The sequence below is a fragment of the Globicephala melas genome, chromosome 5 (assembly GCF_963455315.2).
Source record: "Globicephala melas chromosome 5, mGloMel1.2, whole genome shotgun sequence".
In the NCBI taxonomy this organism is placed as follows: domain Eukaryota; kingdom Metazoa; phylum Chordata; class Mammalia; order Artiodactyla; family Delphinidae; genus Globicephala; species Globicephala melas.
Window position 1 is genome coordinate 129,389,626 of NC_083318.1, and position 24,124 is coordinate 129,413,749.

At 34.4% G+C, this 24,124-nt stretch overlaps 1 protein-coding gene across 6 annotated transcripts in view; it reads right to left on the reverse strand.

The window, feature by feature from the left end:
- The window catches only part of CCSER1 (coiled-coil serine rich protein 1), a 1,273,261-nt gene that overhangs the window by 268,139 nt on the left and 980,998 nt on the right, over positions 1-24,124 (reverse strand). For 4 of the 6 annotated variants that reach the window (XR_009564123.1, XM_060299793.1, XM_060299791.1 and 1 more), the window contains one exon: positions 1,604-1,649. The exons of the other annotated variants lie outside the window; for them this stretch is intronic. Coding sequence is in view for 3 of the 4 variants with exons in the window: in XM_060299793.1 (XP_060155776.1) it covers positions 1,604-1,649 (46 nt within the window). In the remaining variant the exon portion in view is untranslated. The remainder of the gene's footprint in view (positions 1-1,603; positions 1,650-24,124) is intronic. 6 annotated transcript variants of the gene reach the window in all.

A 24,124-nucleotide genomic window follows, 5' to 3' on the forward strand; every position in this document is an offset into this window, starting at 1 on the left:
CACCATCAATGAACCAGAGAACTGTACACGAGCTGGTCACACACCCTGTAACTACCTTCTCTCACCTTGCCTTTGAAAATGCTTCCCTGAAACCCATCAGGGAGTTTGGGTGTTTTGAGCATTAGCTGCCCTGCACTCCTTGTACAGTGCCTTACAATAAATGTTGTACTTTCCTTCACCACAAGCTGGTGTCAGTAGATTGGTTTTACTGCTCTCGTGGGCTAGAGGCCTCAAGTTTGGTTTGGTAATAATACTGCACCAATACGTACATAAAAGAAACCATACCTTTAGTATATTTTAGAAAGTTAGATGATAGAGAAATAGATAAAACGAAATAACAGCAAGGGATAGTTTGAGACCAGTTGATGATTATTTAACTTTAGAGGAATATTTAATATATCTAAATCCCATCTTCTATTCACATTAGCAATTCTTTCCACTACAATTGTATTCATAAGAATCCAAACGTGCAACACTCCTTCATGAAAAAGAAGGTACTAAAGTGCAAATTTCTGTTTGTTCCTTAAGCATCTTTATAATTTTTTTTGTTTATTTGTTTGTCTTTTGTAATTGATTCACAGATCCTTCTCAGTGAACGTCATCGAATCATATATTTCTTTTGCCAATAGTGAAGAAAAGCATTATGCAAACAGGACTGTACCTTTGAATCACCTTTAAAACCATATTAAGATGATTCTACTTGGCATTTATTGCTAGGCACAACAATTAGAATCACGTGGTGTATTGCTGTAGCAGTCTATAATGGAGGTAAACAACCATGATTTTCTGACGGATGCTGGTGTGGGAGAAGAGAAAAGTCATGGATGGAAATGGCGATGAAAATAGCTCTTTTTCAAAGTCTGATGGCACTCTGGAGATTCTACATATTAAATTTACATATACATCTCTCATTGACAAAAGGTTCATGTTAAAGCAGACAAGCTGTCACAGAAATCTCCTGAGCTGAAGAGCAAATATCTGACTCTCTGCGAGGTGTGTATACTTATAATACAGCTAAGCCACGTTGTAAAATCCAGGATTTCTATCTAAAAATTTATAGATTATTTTCAAATTTTCTAAATACGGTGACTTAGAAATAAACTGAAGTGGTTGGAAAGTCAAGTTTGCTTTAAATTCACTAGAAGTAGGATTCCTTTTAATGGATTTTTCCTTTTCAAGGAAAGAGGTCTCATTAGCTGTGACTAAAACACAGCTGTGTATGATACAAGGGCTCTTTGAACAAGTCTGTAAAAGAAGTTAGGATTTAAGAAAGCGTACTGATTTGGTTAACAAAGAAAGTGCTATTATTGTTGCTAAGTGAAAATAAACTTAAATAAGAGCCACTTCTATCCTTGCCCCAGACTTTGAGCCATTCTTGAAGCCTCAACACACGTGGCCACATCGCAGTGCAGTTTTCTTAAATGGGCTGGATAATGACAAACAGGTAAGGAAGAGGCAAAGGGAACCATTTACTACAAACATTGTAGGTAATATACAACACTGGGCATTGCATTAGGGCATTTGATCTCAATCAGCATGCCATGCTACAGCACAGAAACACATCGTCATGTTTACAACACAGAGCTGAATATAAGAGACTCACATAATTGCCTGCGAGAAGGTACAGGAGCACTTCCATAAGCTGTGCCCTGTAAATAAAACACATTTTTTTTTTTTTTGGAGCAACTGATCATTAGTAACAGTAGAAAATGTTGTAGAAATAAGTAAAGAAAATGAAAAGAAACACAAAATAAAGATGGTTTAAGAGGCTTTTATTAAATAAGGCTTTTGAGTTATTCCATTTGGCAGACATATATATTAAAATAATATCTGTAGGAAATTAAAAATAATTTGTAATACACTAAAATAAAAAAGTAAAATAAAAATTACCGTCAAAGATGGGAACATCTAAATTTGACAGGAAGGGGGTTTTGTGAAAAGTAGAACACACATGATATTTATGAAGTGGCCTCCTTAAAAAGTAGGTTCCCTTGCACCAATTCCTTAGCTGATGCAAACATTTTCTCAAAGTCTTAAACTAAGCAGTGTACTGGTATTTGCTCTGTCCTTTTTCTACCTCAGACACTATATAGAAAAATAATGACCTCAATAAAATGGCCCTAATTTATGCATCAATAAAAGTTAATCACTGAAAAACAGCATAATCAAATGGAAAGAAAAAGTTATTAAATAAAAATATTAATTCTGCATGATATACAGCAAAGTCAGAACAACTTTGCTATATCCCTCCAGTTGATAAAATTCTGTACAAAGACGTATTGTAATTCAAGTTGCATATTTTTATTCCTGGCACTGATCTCTGTCACAAAATTAAATTATAATATACTCAAAGAGAAGTTTTAGAATATTAGGTAAATATAGATCTCTGTGAAAATCAAGAGTTCATTATAGGGCTTCCCTGGTGGCGCAGTGGCTGAGAGTCTGCCTGCCAATGCAGGGGACACGGGTTTGTGCCCCGGTCTGGGAAGATCCCACATGCTGCGGAGCGGCTGGGCCCGTGAGCCATGCCCGCTGAGCCTGCACGTCCAGAGCCTGTGTTCCACAACGGAAGAGGCCACAACAGTGAGAGGCCCGTGTACAGCAAAAAAAAAAAAAAAAAAAAAGAGTTTATTATAAATATAAAAAATGACAAGAATATTTGAAAAAGATTAACTAATATTTATTGAACATTTATTCTGAAGCTCCTATGTTTAGTATATGAAAAGCATTATCTCAGTTCCATAACAGACCCTGAGGTAGTTAAAATTTTTTACCTTTATTTATTATTATTTCCATTTTTTCTCATGAGAAAACTCTTTGTAGAATTAACTTTAGACTTAGTTTAGAAGCAGTTAAGGAGCTATATAAGTTTTTAAAGCTCACACTGCTATATTTAAAATGGATAACCAACTAGGAGCTACTGTATAGCACAGGGAACTCTGCTCAATATTCTGTAATAACCTAAATGCAAAAAGAATTTGAAAAAGAATAGATACATGTATATGTGTAATGGAATCACTTTGCTGTACACCTGAAACTAACACAACATTGTAAATCAACTATGCTCCAATATAAAATAAAAATTAAAAAAATAAAGCTGGTTGAGTAATTAAAATGGAGGATTTACAAAATAATCCCTGTTGCTGACATTTAATGACTTTTTCTTCTAAATAAAATAGCAAATGCTAGTATTACAGACTTGGTTCCTGCGAAGGTATACCAAAGAGGGAACCATCTTGTAAAGTGTCTGTATGCTTGCATTGTGGGATTATAAATAAGACAGGCAAATCCCCTGCTTAAATTTTCTGTCTAAGAATATGTTTGTATCTCTGGATCTACCTAGGAAGAAGCATGATCTTTTCGTACGGTCTACTGGGATTGGCCTGGGGTAGGTTTAAATACATTTTGGCCTGGATGGAGATTTGTGAGTTAATTTGACCAAAGGATTGCAACCTCCACTGAGAAGAAAGCACAGTCCTCCAGAAACTTGCTATAGAGGCTCAAGTGTAAACTGTCAGCACCAATCCCAACAGTCATTTGCTCCCAAGTATTGAACCATGCAAGTCAGAACCTCCTAACTACTGTTCCAGTTTTGCATTTTGAGATGAAATAATGTTATATCTGTGTTATTCAAAAGGAAAGGAATCCAAGAAAGATCTGGATATGTGTATATACCCTAGTTAAGATCTGCTTAAATCTCACAGATCCTAAACTAGGATATATACACAAAGGTTTGACTCAAGAGCACAAGATCATTATTCACTATGAAAGGGTGATTTAAAAAACCATCATTGCTTGTAGCAAAAATTCATCACTTGTGAGAAATGTTTTGTGTTTTTGTTCTATACCTTTTAGAATTTTTAATGAGCTGCCTCAAGTCCAAGTGACAAAAAAACCCTCATTTTTTTCCCTATAAAGCTGGATTATTGAATCTCAGATTAGAAACTAAAAATCACATTAATTTTCCTGTATACTAGAAAAATATGTCCAGGGCTTATAGTATGTTAGGACACATCTTTATTAGCTGTATAATTAGAGAAAATGGATATTCAAATTTACTCCTTATAATAACTCAAGAACAGACCATGCAAACAAAATGTAGAATATGGGAAGGTACTATATTAATAATACTCTGAGTAGAGAAGCTAGTCTCTTAATTTCTGAAACTTCTAGCTGTTGTGATAATTGCTGGGGACGGTCACGATTAGGTTAAATGCAGAGTAACTCAATAGAATTCTGAGGGAGAAGAAGTCTGTGGCTTTAAGTTTTTATCTGACTGGCTCCAAGCAACTTATTGTATGATTCTCCTTTAATTCCAATGAAAAACTTGATATTATGTGTTACACATACATTCTCTGGTTGTCTCCCCAGATCACAATTCACCCCTCAATTTGCCTATTTCTACATCAAGTTTCTTTTCATTGCACTTTGTACAGGTGACTTGTATATTTGTATTTTTCATTACACTTCTTGGAGTCATTTAATTTAGTTATATGTTTATGCTCAATGGAATCATTTTTAAAAATAGACTTTATTTTTTAGAGCGGTTTCAGGTTCACAGCAAAACGGAATAGAAGTTACAGAGTTCCCCTATAACCCCCGCCCCAAGACACGCATATCCTCTTCCGTTACCACAATGGTACATTTACTATAACTGATGAACCTGCACTGACAGATCACAGTCACCCAGAGTCCACAGGGTACCTTAGGGTCCACTCTTGGTGTTGTGCCTTCAACGGATTTTTTTTTTTTTTTTTGGTGGTACGCGGGCGTCTCACTGCTGCGGCCTCTCCCGTTGCGGAGCACAGGCTCCAGACGCGCAGGCCCAGCGGCCATGGGTCACGGGCCCAGCCGCTCCGCGGCATGCGGGATACTCCCTGACCGGGGCACGAACCCGTGTCCCCTGCATCGGCAGGCGGACTCTCAACCACTGCGCCACGAGGGAAGCCCCATTCAACGGATTTTGACAAATTTATAATAATGTGCATCTACCATTATAGTATCATACAGAGTAGTTTAATTTTCCTAAAAATCCTCTATGCTCTGCTTATTCATCCTTCCCTCCCTGCTAACCCTTGGCAACCACTGATATTTTTACTGTCTCATAGTTTTGCTTTTTCCAGAATGTCATATAGTTGGAATCATACAGTGTGTAGCCTTTTCAAATTGGTTTCTTTTACTTTGTAACGCGCATTTAAGTTTCCCCATGTCTTTTCATGGCTTGATAGCTCATTTCTTTTCAGCACTGAATAATACTCCATTGTCTGGATGTACCACAATTCACCTACTGAAGAGCATCTTGGTTGCTTCTAAATTTTGGAAATTATAAATAAAAGTACTATAAACATCTGTGTGCAGGTTTTTATGTGACATAAGTTTTCCCCTCATTTGGCTAAATACCAAGGAGGCTGGATTGTATAGTAAAGTATGTTTTACTTTGTAAGAAACTGCCAAACTGCCTTCCAAAGTGGCTGCACCTCAATAGAATCTTTTCCAATTAAAAATGCTATCATATGTCATCATAAAGACCAAATATGGATACATTTGTTATCTTTAATGAAATGCCAAATCCAATGTAGTACATTTCCAAAGTCTTTACTTATTGGATCCAGGCTTTGGAAACAAATATATGTGTATCTGTTAAAAGCAAAGGAGAGAAAACGTTACAGATTTTAATTTTTTTTTTTTTTTTTTTTTTTTTTTTTTTTTTTGTGATACACGGGCCTCTCACTGTTGTGGCCTCTCCCGTTACGGAGCACAGACTCCGGACCCGCAGGCTCAGCGGCCATGGCTCACGGGCCCAGCCGCTCCGCGGCATGTGGGATCCTCCCGGACCGGGGCACGAACCCATGTCCCTTGCATCGGCAGGCGGACTCTCAACCACTGCGCCACCAGGGAAGCCCCAGATTTTATTTTTTTTATTTTTCAAGTAATGCTTGAGTTGGGGTAACAAATGATCAGATATTACCACAGGAAAGCTAAGCACTGTCAAAAAGTTACTGTGCTTAGGAAAACTGCTTTAGAGTAAACAATTCAGGACCAGTTAAAAACAAATATTTAGGGAGACACAATGACTAAGCCTACATTATCTAGTTTACCCAACATCATTTTCATTCTAACCCCTTTTATTTCTAAAAAATTGATTAAAAATTCCATCTATAATTTGAAACTATGAATTGAAGCAATACTTAAAAATAATTAAATGTAATAATACATCCAAATCAAAATATTGAGTTTATTCATCTAAGGCCAGTGTTAAAGAGCAAGCCAGTGTTAAATTTAATTTCAGGAGCTTAGAAAATCCAGCAGAGAACTACTTCACCCCTGGACTTTTTTTTCACACACACAGTATATAGTTCATGGATATCATTATGTTTTACAGTGCTTTATAGCACTCCCTATGCTTACTTCATATGTACCATTATATCATAAATGACAAAATTATCTGAAGCACATGATATTATACCTATATGATAATTATATGTTTCCCATTCCCACAAACAAGAGAGAGGGAGAAGTAATGAATTTCAATCATTACAAAACCAGGATGTGAGAGTGACGGGCCCAGAACTGAGCCCTTTGGCTCTCACAAACCAGGAGCTTACTGAGCCCTTGCTAAGCCTCTGTGATCAAGTGGGTATGAGGACAGAGCCACACACTTAGAGGCTGTTCTGTCAATTATGTGGATATGGTGATTTTCATTATAAACCACCTCAGTTATAATAAGACTTGAAATAAGCACAAGATTTGGAACAGGGAAAAAATTAAAAACCAGAAATCCATAAAGGCAAGGCTATACGCACACAGAAAGTGATGAACTTCCTTAATACCTTCTTATTTCTCTGGAAGCATTTAGTAAATACAGATTTTAGGCGTAGTCCAGAACACAGATATCAAAAAGAGGAACGTACAATCTGATTGGGGTGAGAGTCAACACCATTTTTACCTGAGAAAAATGTTAAAATGATATCTCAACTATAATTCAATAAAAATTCAGAATTTACTCACTAGTCCCAGGTACTCACACCAAAGAGCAAAACAGTGCTAGACATGGAATGGAAATTTGAATGTAAGAAAATTCTTAAATAACCCTTTATCCAAAAGCCTTGGGCCCAGTGTTTTTCAGAATTCAGAATTATTCAGAATATGCAAAATAATACCCCTAGCTAAGTCTAAGGCTGCAGTAATCAAAGACATTAATATTTCTACAGCAAAAATATAACCCCACTATGAGTTAGAAAATTATAAACAGCCTCTTGTCAATTTAGATCAGGCCAGATTTGATTACCAAATAAGTCATAGAAAGACTTTAGGTTTTCAGGGGATTTTGTTTGCTTGTTTGTTTTTTGGGATCTCAAAAATTGCAGATAAAAGATTAAAGAGCTATAAAATTATTTAAAATTACATAATTAGAATCCAAGGGGGCATGACATTTTTAGAAAATTAGAATTTTAATTGCTTTATCTTAGGTCTTCATAAAGTTAAAGTTATCTTGATAATGAAATAGTTTAAGAAACAATTAGTTGTTCAAGAAAATAGTTAGATTTGTTTAAGACTTGCATATACAGAAGAATGCTCAACTTCTAGAATGATTACGAACAAAAGGAAAATTTGACCTTGGTCCCATCACAGTACATACATGTGGAAACAGTAGGATTTAGTTAATATAACCATTTAAAATGTTGTGGAATAATGTGATTTTAAATGAAAACAAATATTTCTGATAAACAGAAATATTTTTATATTCCTTCATGCTTTTTGGTGGAATTTCTCTTTTAACTTATAAGAGTAATGTTTCAAGTTTATAAACACTCAGAACTATCTTTAATGACTAATTAACAGAGATGGGTTAATAGTTCAGGAAATATGTAGATTGTAAAATGCTTGGCAATTCCTTAAAATCGAAAACTATTCAGGTGTGTGTATTTTAGGTACCTAACTTATGCAAAAAATGACTTTACTAGTTTTGTTCTTATTTAGGTATTTATTTTAACCCTTCATTAAAACACCCAAGTTGAACATATTAAAATATTATCTCTTTTAAAATCCTTCTTGTATCATAGACCAACCCAAGGCATGCCCTTGATCTCCCACCTTGGATGACATACAGTGATAGTTACTTGTTCATTGGTCAAACAAGGCAGTATACAGAACCTACCAGGCAAAAGTGCCTTTAAAAAGACTGCACTTTTTGTACCCAGTTTGTTTTCATTACATGACCAAAAATAGTGATCATCAGATTGAATATCCACTGTTAGCATTTTAGAACTATTTCAAGAATAATTCTTTTGCCATGTTTTAAATTCAAAGGTAGTGCAATAAAGCTGAGACAATGCAGTAAGTAGGATTTGGTGTTAGAGCCCTTAACTACCATAAAGGGGAAAAGGAATCATTTTTTAAATAAATAAAAGAAAAAAGAATAACAGGAATTTGTGAGATGCTTTCCTGTATGTTCTCAACAGCTTGGTAGAAACTCAGAAATGAAAACCTATAACATGATGATGAACAATTCTTATGGCCTCCAAATAATGCTAGTAGATCTAAACATTTCTATTTTTATTAAGGAAGTAACCACAGTGAAAATGCACAGAGAAAATTAAATTTACGCCTTTCTTTTTTACCTACCTCTAACACTATTTATCATAGTTATACACATTATAAATTTAACATACATACTTTAACAAATATTGGCAGTACAAATTTTGATATCATTAATTTAAAATACTACTAGTTTTATGAGAGACACTTAATTGAGGTATGTGATAATATATGCTTTCTTACATGAGCTTAGCTTTAAATTCTCTTTTCTTAAATTGATTCTCTAGAAAGTTACTCTTCTGCAATTTTCAATAATACATCTCCTGCTAGTACTACAGTAAGAAACACAGGGGTGGGTATGAACTCTAATGGCACACAGAGAATATGAAATGCAGTCACCCATAAGGAAAACACAAATTCCTCTCTATGCTTTGTGTCATTTTAACTTATGATAGTAATCACAACTTACTGTATTTCCTGGGGATTTCCCAAGGCACAGCCAAAGGCAATCAGTTCCTCCCAGCTAGTCATAAATGTCCTGTGTTTCTTTCATTGCTTAAATATTGCCCTAAGCCCTTTTCTTTTATTATACACCTTTGAAACAGAGTGAACCATTTCCCAAAAGATATATTAAAATGGTTGACATTTGCAAAAATGAGAAGCAGCATGCACTGTGTGTTAATATGAGGGCCTGAAAGACTTGACTCGTGTTCCTCTCATTATTTTAGATCCTCTTTCTGCAGTGTGTTCATTTATTATCAATAGAAATTAAAATCTTTTCAATGTCAGTACTCTTCACACTACAGAAGTAGGGAAAATAAGTTAATACTAAGGGCAGCCTATTAAAAATTTGTTTGTATAGAGGTAGAGATAAACATTCTCTTTAAACTTATTAGTTTCTCGCTTGACACATAGGTACAAATTATGATACACCCTATGCTTTTTACAGAAAAAAGACAGAGAAAAGAGGATCCAGAAAAGTAATGAAAAACAGATTCATTTAAGAGATTAATCATCTAAGAGAATAATTTAATCATTCTAAAACACGTGCCTGACATATACAAGTACTCATCAAAAACTTCTAGTACTTCTCCAATGATGGCAGAATTTTAAAAAAAACAAACAAAAAACCCCCAAACAACAAGAACAACAACAACAAAACCTTTGCTTAACTCTCAGGTTTGCTACAAGCTTACATTCACCTACTCCTTTATGTCTGCTTATCATTTTCCTGACTAACAGACTGGTTGTTAAATAAAACATAAAGTTGAAAAATACGTAGACTGTGGGATGCAGGGAGGAAGGAGATAATTCTGCAAAGCTTATGTCTTGACTGGGTAAATGTGAACTATACCTGAGTAAGTTTGTATACTGAAGGTACAGTAACACTCCAACTACCTGTAATCAAGCGTGCAAAATATTCAGAAGCATAAGAGAAATGTGAACCTGAAAGTAAAATGGTCCATAAATAGTAAGGAAAATATTGTATCATAGCACTATTTCATAGCCAAAGAATATAGCCTTTCTTATGCTACAACATATAATAAACTACATTAAATCAATGCCCTCTGATTTGCAAAATCAGGACTAGTTGATCAGCTACTGGAGAAAAGTCTATAAACCAAGAATCACAAAAAATGTATTTCCATATAGTAAACATTTTAACTTAAAACACATGGAAATCCATTCATTCATCCATGCTCTAATACAGGACTGAGGCCTTCGAGTGAGGGCGTTCTTCAAGTCACTCTCCTTCCTCTTTCGTGCACAGTCACACAGGAATGCATCTTCCTCAAATTCCAGTTGAAGTTAATTTAAAGTGCCTTAGAGCTTAAAGTTTCTTGCAAAGCAATCTGAATATTGATTTTTTTCTAAGAATTTACTCATTTCTCCTAAATTTTTTGTATTTTCAAGACTTTCTAAAACACTCAACTTGGTTTGCTCATCCTTTTCACTTGCCTGTTTTATCTGTTTACCTAATTTTTAACTAGTTTACCTAATAACAATAATATTTAAAATACCAATTGCAACTAAAATAAACAGGTTTAGGGGCAAACAATTCATGGAAAAGAAGTGAGCTGGCCAATAGCAGAGACACACATCAGTATCACAGCTTTGCAGAAGAAATATGACATTTAAATTAATTCAGTGAGTAGGTGAAGTGGTGTTCTCCAGTGATCTGGAATGATCACATGAATGTTGAATTATGCTCAATAACCATTTTCTAAGATAGGCAAAAAGTCTGACAGGAGCACATGCTACCAAAACAATTTTCTGATACTTAACATGATAATCTTCAATTAACTGGAAAATTCTCCTAATTCACAGTATCTTAGATTCTTGTGTTAGTAAGTTAATGAGGTTTTTGTACATTTAAATATACAAAAATTAATGATTATATACTAAATCATAGTTTATTCAATAGTTTAATTTTCAGTTTAATTGTTTCTACATTCAATAATATGTTCAATAGATAATTTATTTTTACTGAAAAAGTTCTAAGTTAATCACAATTCCAAAAGAGAATTTTAAAGACCAATATCAGATTTTAGCATCTGGTAAATAAAATTAATCTATCATTTCACTCATGGGTGAAAAGTTGAAGTCAGTAGCTACCGAAAATTCTACTGTGATCTCTAAGGAAATGTCAATAAATTACATTAATATTTCTTTCTTATGGGTCCCCGAACAAAACACAATTCTCAATTTTTAGGTTGTCCTTCTTTTTTTTCAGTCGACAGGATTTAGTAAGATCAAAATCCAGAAGTATCAGTTTACACGCTATTAAAGCTAATTTTGTTTTAAGTCATTTTAGCCAAGCAGCAGAAAGAAAAATGAATGTAGAAAAAGACTATTACAATACATATAACCATTCAAGCAAACATTATATTCTCTTTGTAATACATCAGTAAAATGCTCTATGAATAGAGGATTCACCCTCCTATTCATGAGATTTTACACTCAATAGCCACTGATATGAACAGGGATCAAACTAGTTAAATCTAACAATGGCAATATGAAATTTTAAAAGTCTCTTTTGCTTTAAAAATATAGTTCTCATAATTGCAGTGTGAGAGTTTTTCACAAGGAAAATATCGAGGATTGTGCTTTTTAAAACAGAGAATAAAGGAAACTTTAAGTGTGAGAGAACAGTTAGATAACTCTTTTCAGAAAACTCTTGTTTATTAAAGAATAAGCTACTTTAGAATGATTTTAGATAAACAATAAGACAAAGCCATTTATTATTGAGAAAATTCCCTATACCTTTAAAATACTAGAAACTAGAAAGATTATAAATGACCTACATGTGTTAACTAAAATTTATTTATTGCGTAAGCTACTTTTTTTTTCTACTATGTATTAAAATGATAAAACTGTGGGAAACATTTAAATTCTCAAAAAATAAGAAAAGCAGCACTTTTTCCTAACAGCTCTTTGTTAATAAAAAAATAATTTGTGCTCTCCTGAGGAAGACCTTCTATAAATGCCATATAAATGTGCTTTAGGAAAATTACCAGATACTCTCTTGATCACCCTTCATTAGTTTTTCATCCTGGTGGTTTGTTAAAAATAAGCAGGGAGCATATTTATGGTTTTGGTACATGGTAGTATAATTATTTCCCTGTTTCCCTCATTTGTCCACATTTTATAAAGTAAAAATATAGTCTATATTGGAAATAAGCAATATTCTTGTGAAATGGATTGAATTGGATCCAGTTCTCCTTTTATTTTGACAACGAGCACAGATTTTTAAAAAATACATCATGTCTATATTTTACACATATTAAGGTTTAAGAAAAAAGTAGCTTTCATCTCTAGAAACTCCTAATATGGAACCAGGAGAATTTTTCCAGCATTTATATATAATTTTGAAAAGGTTTTCCAATTTTAATGCTCATTACCATTTTTTTTTTCAAACTTTGCTTTTCAAACCAAAGTACCCCGGGTTTTCTCCTTTCTTTTTACAGATATTAGTTTACGAATCTTCTAATGCCTAATATTTAGCACTATTTCGACATATATCAAACGACATCTTGGCTCATAAACTAGAAAAGTAGTAGAAGCGAAGTTAGATAGCTAAGGGACTCTGTCAGAGATGGACACTAGGATAATAGCTATGAAAATGTGGGTCAGTTACTTTACAGAACTCAGTGTCCTCTGAGATATTTTGCAGTCACATTGTAATATAACTTTCAAGTGATATCTATTTAGGAAAATCAATAATTTTACATTTTACTGTAGGCAGATGGAGCAAAATGAATAAACTTGAATTTTAAAATTTGGCAGTAGGCTATAAAAATTTAAGTGCAGAATATCATAATTAAAATTAACCTCCTCTGGCCTGTTGCAAGTAGAAAATGCAAGCACTTTATTCTCATACAAGTCATATTTTGAGCAAAATAAACATCTAAAATAGTCAATGTCAGAGTGCTCAAATTACTGAGGCAAACCACTGAACTTCAGGCATAGCTTTGATTACCTTTTGTCTAGGATATCCTTGAGCAGGCAGCAAGTCTGTCTGTCTCTCTGAACACATATATACATGTAGCTGTCACATATGTATGAATATTGCATATCTCAGGTATTTTCAGATATGACACTTCATTTGTTTCTTAGACTATCCTCATGAGCTAGGTAATATCATCCCCATTAACAGATGATGATACAAAGGCCCAGAGAGCATAAATGACTTGGAGAAGGCCTAAGTGTCAATAATTACTAGAGCAAGTGATTTTGAAGGTATAGGGATTTGGGTTGTACTAAGCTGAGCTAAACTGAGAAATTAAGAGTCTCAATATTTTTTTTCATGTAATAAGAGCCTCAAGCTTGAATCACAGGGATTGAAATTTAACAATCATACTGTTACACAGTGTTGAGTTAGGTTAGAAATGTTTTTGAAAGTTTTTTCTTATAGTATTGTCCTATTCAGGCATAGTAAGCACACCATAAGTGTGACTAGAAATAAAAAAGATATGAATAAAAATAATAGAAATAGATGTATTTTATAAATAAAATAAATAGCTTTCTAATTTTTAAAAATTTAAAAATTAATTGGAATTTAGGTTATTTGGAGAGAATGAAATACACATGTATTTTAGGTTATATTGACTAGAACTATGAATCTATACTTACAATGAGAAAAGCTATAAAAGTTATAATCCCTTTCTATACCTTGTGGTGAGATAACATTCATTCATTTATTCACTCACTCATTCATTCAATATATATTCACTGAAGAGTTACAATGTGTCGGCCCTTTCTAAATGTTAGTAATGAGTTCAATTATGGGCCCCTCACTTGAAAATAAATCATGCCACCACATTTTGAATGTCTACCAAGTGCCAGATATTTTCATGTCTAATACAAATTATTGTTATTTTAATAATAATGACAATACTAATCATGTATTGAGATCTTATTTTGTGCCAAACATGTTGAGTGTCAATTATTTAAAACTTACAAAAACCTTACTAGGTGGATATATTTTTATCCCCATTTTCCAAGCAGGAAACTGAGACACAGACATCTCATAATTTGCCCAAGGTTTCAGAGCCAGCAAACTCTGAGTTAAGATTTAAACTCAAAAGAGCTGCAGTTCTTAGCTACTATACAATATCTACTGTTTGTGATCACTTATAAGCACTTTTTATACATCATTTATTTTAACCCCCTGAGAGCTTCACAATCTTTACAATAATCCTTCAAGGCATATATTATCTTTATTTTACAATTCAGGAAACGAGTTTGTGGAAGAGGTTAAAAGACTTGCCTAAAGACATACATGTCTGCCCTATTCTCAAATCTACCAAGCAGAGCTGCATTTGGGTAGTTTAGTACTACATTACTCAGGAGGAGGTTAAACATAATCTTCAAGCACCAGCAAAATAAAGGTACAAAGAAATGGGCACATGTGTTTAATGATTTAAAAACAACTTATCAATGAAGGGGGGGAAAACAGAAATTAATTGGATTCCTTTCTTCTTATTGTTTGGTTCAGTGTTGTTTTCATTTGAATTATACATGTGGGGGATGAAATGGACCATGATAGATCACTAAATTTTCAGTGCTCAGAGCTTCTAAGAGTCTCACTCCTACTCCTCATATCTCATTTATGCTCATAAAAGTTGCATGAAGTAGCATTATTTGTGTCAGAAGGGAAGCTGAGAAAATTCAATAACTTTTTCAAGTTCACAAGACTAGTAAGTAGCAGATATGGAATGTAAACTAAAGGCATTATGACTCAAATCCAAGTTCTCTCCAACGTATCATACTACCAACTAGTCTATTCAAAAGAAAGTTCCTAGGATAATAAGAAGATTTGAAATCATGTCATAAGAGAAGCAGTTAAAATAAATAAATGGGTTATCCTGGAGAAAATTCAGGGGACTATAAAACTGACTTCGGATATATTGCCACATGTAAAACAGGTATAAAAATTGCATTATCCCAATGAGGCAGGACTAACACCAAGGGATGAAGAGTGACAGATCTTGAATTAACCTAAGAACCGTTTTGACAGTCAAAAACTATTACCAGGGATGTTTGGGTCGAGACTGGATAACTGTGTTGGTGTGAGGGAAAGACTGTACAAGCACTAATGGTAGGGAGCAAGGTACCTAGAAGACTGGCTCTCAAGCATGACTATATTTTGGAATTAACTGGAAAATTACCAAAAATATCTGGATATGCCTGGATACCACCTCCAACAATTGTGATTTAATTGGTACGGGGTGTGACCTAAGAATGGGGAATTTTTTAAACTTCCCAGGTAACTGCTTTTAATGTTTAAGCAAAATGTGAAAAGGTCCTATCACTCTTGAGATATCATTGTCTTTAGGACAATGTCTGTAGGACATAAGATGACTCAAACCATGAACCACGAAGTAGGACCATGAAAGACAACACTTTTGAAAACTGGTTTTTAACGAGGGACCCTCTTCCACAGCATAATAACTTGAGCACAAATCTGGATTCACACAGAGTCGAGTCTTGTCTCTGTCAACTAATCACTTTAAGGCTTGGTTGCTTCATCTACACAGTGAGATACTAGCTGGTCTCCCCTTATGGGATAGTTGAGAGGATTAATATCTATTAATATCTAGCACAAAATCTATAAAATAGTAGTTATTACTTGTATGATTCATTCCAGCGAGGTAGAAAGTACTGTAGAGAACCATATTTTTCTCTCCCCAGGCTCATGTGTGGGAGTATTTGTATATACTGGGGGAGTGATGGGTAGGGAGAACAGCATGTTAGGCTGTTGGATAATGACTGACCCCTTTTTCTCCTCGGCTTTCTATCGCTGTTTTCACACACTTCACTCTTACTCAGTCTGCTGTTATTTTATTTTTATTTTTATTTTTTTTGCGGTACGCGGGCCTCTCACTGCTGTGACCCCTCCCGTCGCGGAGCGCAGGCTCAGCGGCCATGGCTCACGGGCCCAGCCGCTCCACGGCATGTGGGATCTTCCCGGACCGGGGCACGAACCCGTGTCCCCTGCATCGGCAGGCGGACTCTCAACCACTGCGCCACCAGGGAAGCCCTCTGCTGTTATTTTTAATGAGAAATTATAAACACACCAAGGTGATTAAAAGCAATAGAATATAAGATCTGAGGTCACAGCACTCAGCTGTATATCCACAGCAACTCTAGAAGTTAACCCTGCTGTGAATTGAATAAATTTTGAAGTATGTGCCCATGTGAATCCGACAAATAATGTACATGAAAGCATAAACGTATTTGAACTCTCCACTCTCCTTGCTCTTTGTTTTTAATCTTTTTGCAACTGCTCTCTTTCCCAAATGCTTCGAAGTTGGACAAACTATCTTTTGTAACAATACCAAGGTCCTGATCATATTCTTTTGTCAATATCACAGCCTCTTTGAAGACTATAAGGAAAATGAATGTCAGAAGACTGGCTCATATCAATGCTTTGACAACAAATAGGCATTCCACTTAATTCCAATACAAAATATTTAATTAAAATCATGAAACTAATATATTTTTTTATACAATCCGTGTATACATGTCAATCCCAATCTCCCAACTCATCACACCACCACCACCCCTACCCACTGCTGCTTTCCCCCCTTGGTGTCCATATGTTTGTTGTCTACATCTGTGCCTCAATTTCTGCCCTGCAAAACGGTTCATCTGTACCATTTTTCTAGGTTCCACATATATGCGTTAATATGTGATATTTGTTTTTCTTTCTGACTTACTTCACTCTGTATGACAGTCTCTAGATTCACTCATGTCTCTACAAAAGACTCAATTTTGTTCCTTTTTATGGCTGAGTAACATTCCGTTGTATATATGTACCACAACTTCTTTGTGCATTCGTCTGTCGATGGGCATATAGGTTGCTTCCATGTGCTGGCTATTGTAAATAGAGCTGCAATGAACATCATGGTACACGACTCTTTTTGAATTATGGTTTTCTCAGGGTATATGCCCAGTAGTGAGATTGCTGAGTCATACGGTAGTTCTATTTTTAGTTTTTTAAGGAACCTCCATACTGTTCTCCATATCAATTCCATATCTTCAACTTGAGAAGAAAGTGTAATCTGCTTTTTTGGATGGAATGTCCTATAATATCAACTAAATCTATCTGGTCTATTGTGTCATTTAAAGCTTGCGTTTCCTTATTAATTTTCTGTTTGGATGATCTGTCCATTGGTGTAAGTGATGTGTTAAAGTCCCCCACTATTGTTGTGTTACTGTAGATTTCCTCTTTTATAGCTGTTAGCAGTTGCCTTATGTATTGAGATGCTCCTATGTTGGGTGCATACATATTTATAACTGTTATATCTTCTTTTTGGATTGATCCCTTGATCATTATGTAGTGCTTCTTTGTCTCTTGTAACATTCTCTATTTTAAAGTGTATTTTATCTGATATGAGTATTGCTACTCCAGCTTTCTTTTGATTTCCATTTGCATAGAATATCTTTTCCCATCCCCTCACTTTCAGTCTGAATGTGTCCCTAGGTCTGAAGGGGGTCTCCTGTAGACAGCATATATATGGGTCTTGTTTTTGTATCCATTCAGCCAGTCTGTGTCTTTTGGTTGGAGCATTTAATCCATTCACGTTTAAGGTAACTATCGATATGTATGTTCCTATGACCATTTTCTTAACTGTTTTGGGTTTTTTTGTGTACATCCTTTTCTTCTCTTGTGTTTCCCACTTAGAGAAGTTCTTTTAGCATTTGTTGTAGAGCTGGTTTGGTGGTGCTGAATTCTCTTAGCTCTTGCTTGTCTGTAAAGCTTTTGATTTCTCCATTGAACCTGAATGAGATCCTTGCCAGGTAGAGTAATCTTGGTTGTAGGTTCTTCCCTTTCATCACTTTAAGTATATCATACCACTCCCTTCTAGCTTGTAGAGTTTCTGCTGAGAAATCAGCTCTTAACCTTATGGGAGTTCCCTTGTATGTTATTTGTCATTTTTCCCTTGCTGCTTTCAATAATTTTTCTTTTTCTTTAATTTTTGCCAATATGATTACTATGTGTCTTGGCGTGTTTCTCCTTGGGTTTATCCTGTATGGGACTTGCTGCACTTCCTAGACTTGGGTGGCTATTTCCTTTCCCATGTTAGGGAAGTTTTTGACTATCATCTCTTCAAATATTTTCTTGGGTCCTTTCTCTCTTCTCCTTCTGGGACCCCTATACTGTGAATGTTGTTGCGTTTAATATCGTTCCAGAGGTCTCTTAGGCTGTCTTCACTTCTTTTCATTCTTTTTTCTTTATTCTGTTCCACAGCACTGTATTCCACCATTCTGTCTTCCAGGTCACTTATCCGTTCTTCTGCTCAGTTATTCTGCTATTGATTCCTTCTAGTGTATTTTTCATTTCAGTTATTGTGTTGTTTATCTCTGTTTGTTTGTTCTTTAATTCTTTAATTTGTTCTTTAATTCTTCTAGATCTTTGTTAAACATTTCTTGCGTCTTCTGGATCTTTGCCTCCATTCTTTTTCTGAGGTCCTGGATCATCTTCACAATCATTATTCTGAACTCCTTCACAATCATTATTCTGAACTCCTTTTCTGGAAGATTGCCTATCTCCATTTCATTTAGTTGTTTTTCTGGGGTTTTATTTTGTTCCTTCATCTGGTACATAGCCCCCTGCCTTTTCATCTTGTCTGTCTTTCTGTGAATGTGGTTTTTGTTCCACAGGCTGCAGGACTGTAGTTCTTCCTTCTGCTGTCTGCCCTCTGGTGGATGAGGCTATCTCATATTTTTGTTTTTACATAAAGGCATATGCAAATGAATTCACCAAGTCCCCTGAATATGTATCTTTAAGGTAACATTCATAGCACATTTCACTTCCCTCATGATGGCTTTGAATCTTGCTTCCATCTAGACTTTTTAATAATGCTGCTTTCCTTTTCAATTCTCCTCATATATTTTTTTAATTTCTTACATTTTTTTCTTCATTTTCCCAAGGCTCTTTCTTATTTACAATGTATAATTATTTTTGTAGCAAGTGTAACTTAGATTTCATTTGCATCCTATTTTCAGAATTTAAAATCATTTTCAGTAATAATTCTCAGGTTCCTAGACCTATGTAAGGGAAGAATCGTAGTATTGTAATTATGGATACATGGGTTCTTATCCTGGCTCTATTTCTCAATACATTAGTGACCCTAGACCACTTACTTAATCTCTCTCTCTGCCTCATTTTCTCACCTGTAAATTGTTAAATAAATTATATTTGTAAAGCACTTAGAATATTGTCTGGTATTTAGTAAGGGCTCTATAAAGAAACATGATGGATTTATTTCTGCCTATTGGCATAGGGCCTGACATATAATAAGTTGTCAATGAAGAAATCTGAGGTCAGTCACTTATATGCACAACTAATGATCTGTATCATTTTGAATAATCACAGTCTCTTCAAGGTTCAATAACCTCACCTTAAATGGAACGATTATAATATCCACTTTGATCACAGGATTGATACAACCATCATCAAATGCAATATTAGACATCAGTTAAAACAAAATTAAGTGCTTTAGAAATGCAAATTATTATTAAACATTGATATTAACTCAACTTATTTGTAATGTATTTTCATGTGCCAGGCTGAAGAGAGTTAACCCAGGAAGCATATCCTTGCAAAAGAGATGAGGTCCTTCCAGGGACAGGACGTTTTGTCCCAAGGATACTGCCAGAAAATACTGCTGACAAAAATTGTTTTAAATTATATTTTATTGCATTTTACTGTACACAAACATTAGCTATTCAAAGTTTTTAAAAGGGTTATCTTTAGTGTAGAAATCAGTAGATATTAGTGCATTACAAATTCTACGTATGGTCTACTTTTGCCTGTGAGAAAATATATTTCTACTCAACTGACTCCAAATGATCACCAATTCTGAATTACTGACACATAATGTAGTAAAATTAACTAAGCAATCATAGCATTGTCCACGAGAAAATAGAGCGATAATTGAGAGTTAAACAGTTTAAAATAGTGAGTGCCAGGTCTCACTTCCCACTGATAGTCTCACCTATTTCTTTCCTCTTTTTCTTTTAGAAAATGATGCCTCACTAAAGCAAAATGATTAATCGTGAACAGGCTCCAGTTAAATCAGAAATATTAAAATAAATATTTTCTTTCCAGAAATATTTCTCAGAGTAAAGTTATAGCTCAATAAGGAAGACATATTTCCATCTTAAAGTTAGCACTAAATATTTTACTTGTGGCCTCTTGGCATATTTGTAGCTCATATAGAAGAAATGTTTGCATTTTCTGCAGTGGGCATTTAATACTAAGGAGAACCATTCTATTCAGAACAAGTTGAATGTTTTCTTCACAAATATCCAAACCTAAATTTAGGCACACTGTGAGGTTACAGCACAAAAATGGTTATTTTTATTATGCGCCCTTAGTCTTTTTTATTTTTTCTCTTTTATTTTTTCAAATTTTAATTTATTGTGGTAAAAACACTTAACATGAGATCTACTTCTTAAAAAATTTTAAGTGTACATCACACAATTGTTGACTATAGGCACAATGTTTTATAGTTGATGTCTGGAGAAAGTATTTTATTCTGTATAAGATACTTTTTTCAAAACTTTTGGTTTCTTTGTTTTATTTTTAGAGACCATTTAACCACTTTGGAATAAATATGCTTACCTGCCTGCTTTACACTGGGATATGGCTCTAGATTTTCAGAAATGTGTGTGCATGTGTATGTGTGCGAGTGTGTATTCAAACTGTATTGAATGCACATGATACAAACAGAGTTGGCAAGGTGAACCATGAATATTAAAATGCATCTTTCATGTTGAGCTCAGATTGATGTTAAAACAGTTTAGGATTAATTACTATATGAGTTTTCTTTCTGAAAAAATGAAACAAATATTTGATTGTGTCTTCTGTTAACTTCAGTGCATCAGTGGACTATTTTGGGACATGTCAAAATTTATTAAGAGAAAATAAGAGCGAACAAAAGGTTAATTGTTTTCTCTAACATAATATTCCAAAGTATAAACCAATACTTCTTTTCTGTTGTGTGTTTTTAATAATAATTGTATTCACCATTTTATCCATAGTAAATGGTAATAGTTTGGGGGCTACAGGGATGCTTTTACCCACATAAGAACTTAAAAAGAATCCCCTCTTAAAATGTAGAGGAAAGACTTCCCTGGTAGTTCAGTAATTAAGAATCTGACTGCTAATGCAGGGGACACAGCTTCGAGCCCTGGTCTGGAAAGATCCCACACGCCGCGAAGCAACTAAGCCCGTGCACCACATCTACTGAGCCTGCACTCTATAGCCTGCAAGCCACAACTACTGAGCCCATGTGTCACAACTACTGAATCCCGCGTACCTAGAGCTGGTGCTCCATAACAAGAGAAGCCACCCCAATGACAAGCCCTGAGAAGCCCGTGCACCACAATGAAGAATAGCCCCCACTTACCACAACTAGAGAAATCCTGTGCACAGCAACAAAGACCCAACGCAGCCAAATAAATAAATAAATTTATTTTAAAAAATGTAGAGATAGTCTGAAATATTGAAAACTCTCCATAAAGTGTCAGAAAATATTTCTAGGCCTTTAGGAGTATATCACAATTGACTATATTAACATACCTGATGAAAAAATATGTCACCCAGAACGGAGTTTGTTTAGGCCAGGAAGCATAGCATGGGGGAAGACATGATGTCCTCCCCAGAGAGGATGTTCAGCTCCAAGAATACTGCCTGGCAGGTTTATTTTTAGCATAATGTCACTTAATATCAAAACCAAACAACCAATTCCTTCTTTAATTAACATGCTCACTAAGCCGTTTTGATTATAATTTGGCTTCCTTTGGGCCACCCACATGGGGACAAGGCTAAATAATTTATCTGCTTCCCTAGTATTGTTAGCATTCTTATTGTACATGGATAAATTAGAATTGTGATTTATACATTTATAATTTATAAATTTATACATCAGGCTCATGAACTCATTTTTTTTGTGAGTCTGCCTATGAGTGATGGATCTGCCCTGGGAGTGCAAAAAGGAATTTAGCATTCTATAGTCTGATGATTCCATACGTGAACTTCTGAAAAATCACTATCAACTGTGACATTCCCTCAATAACGATAATAAAATTAGCAGGCACTTATGCAGGTCTGTCATGTGAGACACTGTTTTAAGTTCTTTACATAGACTAACAAATTCTATGGTCATAATAGACCTTTGAGTTAACTATTCCTTTTTTTCATATGAAGAAACTGAGTTAGAAAAGTCAGTGGTAGAGGAAGGCATTAAACTCAGAGGTCTGGTTCTAGAAAGTATGGTCTTGACTTCTATGTGCCAGAGTACTTATTAATATGATCATTAACATTCTAGAAGCCTCATTAATATAAACATTGATATTACTGCCTATTTTATATTTCTGCCTTGAGGTTTAAAAAAAATCCATAAAGGTAAATACAGTTTTATAACAACGTAAACAGGAATGAAGATATTATTTTTGTATTATTTACTAATGTATCTGGGTCCTAAAGATCCTAAAATATGCTATTCTAATAAAATATTGAAATTATTAGAAAATAGAAATACATTTTAAAATATTTTTGGAACAACTGACCTATAACATTTTAAAGGCAATGGAGAAAATTCAAGAAAGTATACTATGGTATTTTTAAAACAAAGTACTCACCTACTCTTACACTTAAAAAGAATTACATAGAAAATGTGCACTTCAAACTAAAATCACATATCTGTTTATTAATCACTGCCATGACATGAAAGCAGCTCATTTAGGCAACACATACTAAAAATTCTTACTGTGGGTTCGTTACATATAATGCACTGTGAGAGGTGATGAATAAGTTTATGAAAATCTTCTCTTTTAAGCTAGTTAAAAAAACATTAACAAAAATAACAAAATAACAAAATGGCAAAAATAACAATAATACACCTAGGATTTGTTAAGTACTGTCAGAAGGTATAAGAGAGGAAATTATTTCTGACTGGACATTTATTAACTGAACACACTTTCTGTGCTTCTCTATGACAGGCACAGTTTGGGAAGATTAGGGATTCAGCAGTAAACTGAAAAAAATGTATGTGCTCATGGATTTTATTGTGGATTCTAATGACAGGAGAAAGACAACAAAAATGATCAAACCTATAATGTGAAAATAAGTGATGTATTCACCTATTAAGTAGGATAGTCAGGAAAGAGAAGAGAACTTAATGAAATGAGGTATACCCTGCAGGTATTGTTTAGAGAAAAGTTTATCTAGCTGAAGGATTAATAGCAGATTAAGAATGGCTTATTATAGTTCTTCTTGTAAAGCAAAGTTCGATTTTTGTTTTTTTATAAAATGTAATTCAGGCAAAATTTTGAAGGACTTGTGCAAGAACTGGTAAGAAAAATAAATGAAAAGGAGATGGTTTATCATGAACTAAGGCAGGATGTTGAGAAGAGGAATATTTGGGGAATGGGGTATATTTGGCTGAAGTGTAAGGTATGCATTAGGAAAGAGAAGATGAGGCTGAGAAGAAAAGTTGAAATGAGTCGTATGTATAAGGACCTGAAATTTAGGAGTGGCAGTAGGAAAGAGACTATTTAGGTAAAATGAAGAAGATAGAATTGATAAGATTCTGTGACTGGCTTGATTTGATGGCCAAGAAAAGATGAGGTCAAAGATAATTCTGAAATTTGGACCTTGGTGACTTGAAAAATTATGTTGTCATTAATAGGAAAACAAATCAGAAGGAAGACCTGAATTGATAGTAAATGCTGAGTGACAATACCCATTATATTAAAATCTCTCATAAATTACAACTGAAATTATGACCATTCTGTTTGAACATTGTATTGTACATATGACCATATTATATGTAACATTACATTATTTTAATTAAATTAAATCAATATAATTGAGTAACTTTTATGTATAAACACACTTGAATTCAATAACAGAACTTAATTTGTAATTTTGAATACTGCCAAATATTTATGTGAGAACCCACAAATGTACAGGCACAGGACCTACTGAGTAGATTACTTAATTACTTAATGATATACCAAACATTGGGCCATATTTATCTTAAAATCACATAATGCTTAACAGGATTAT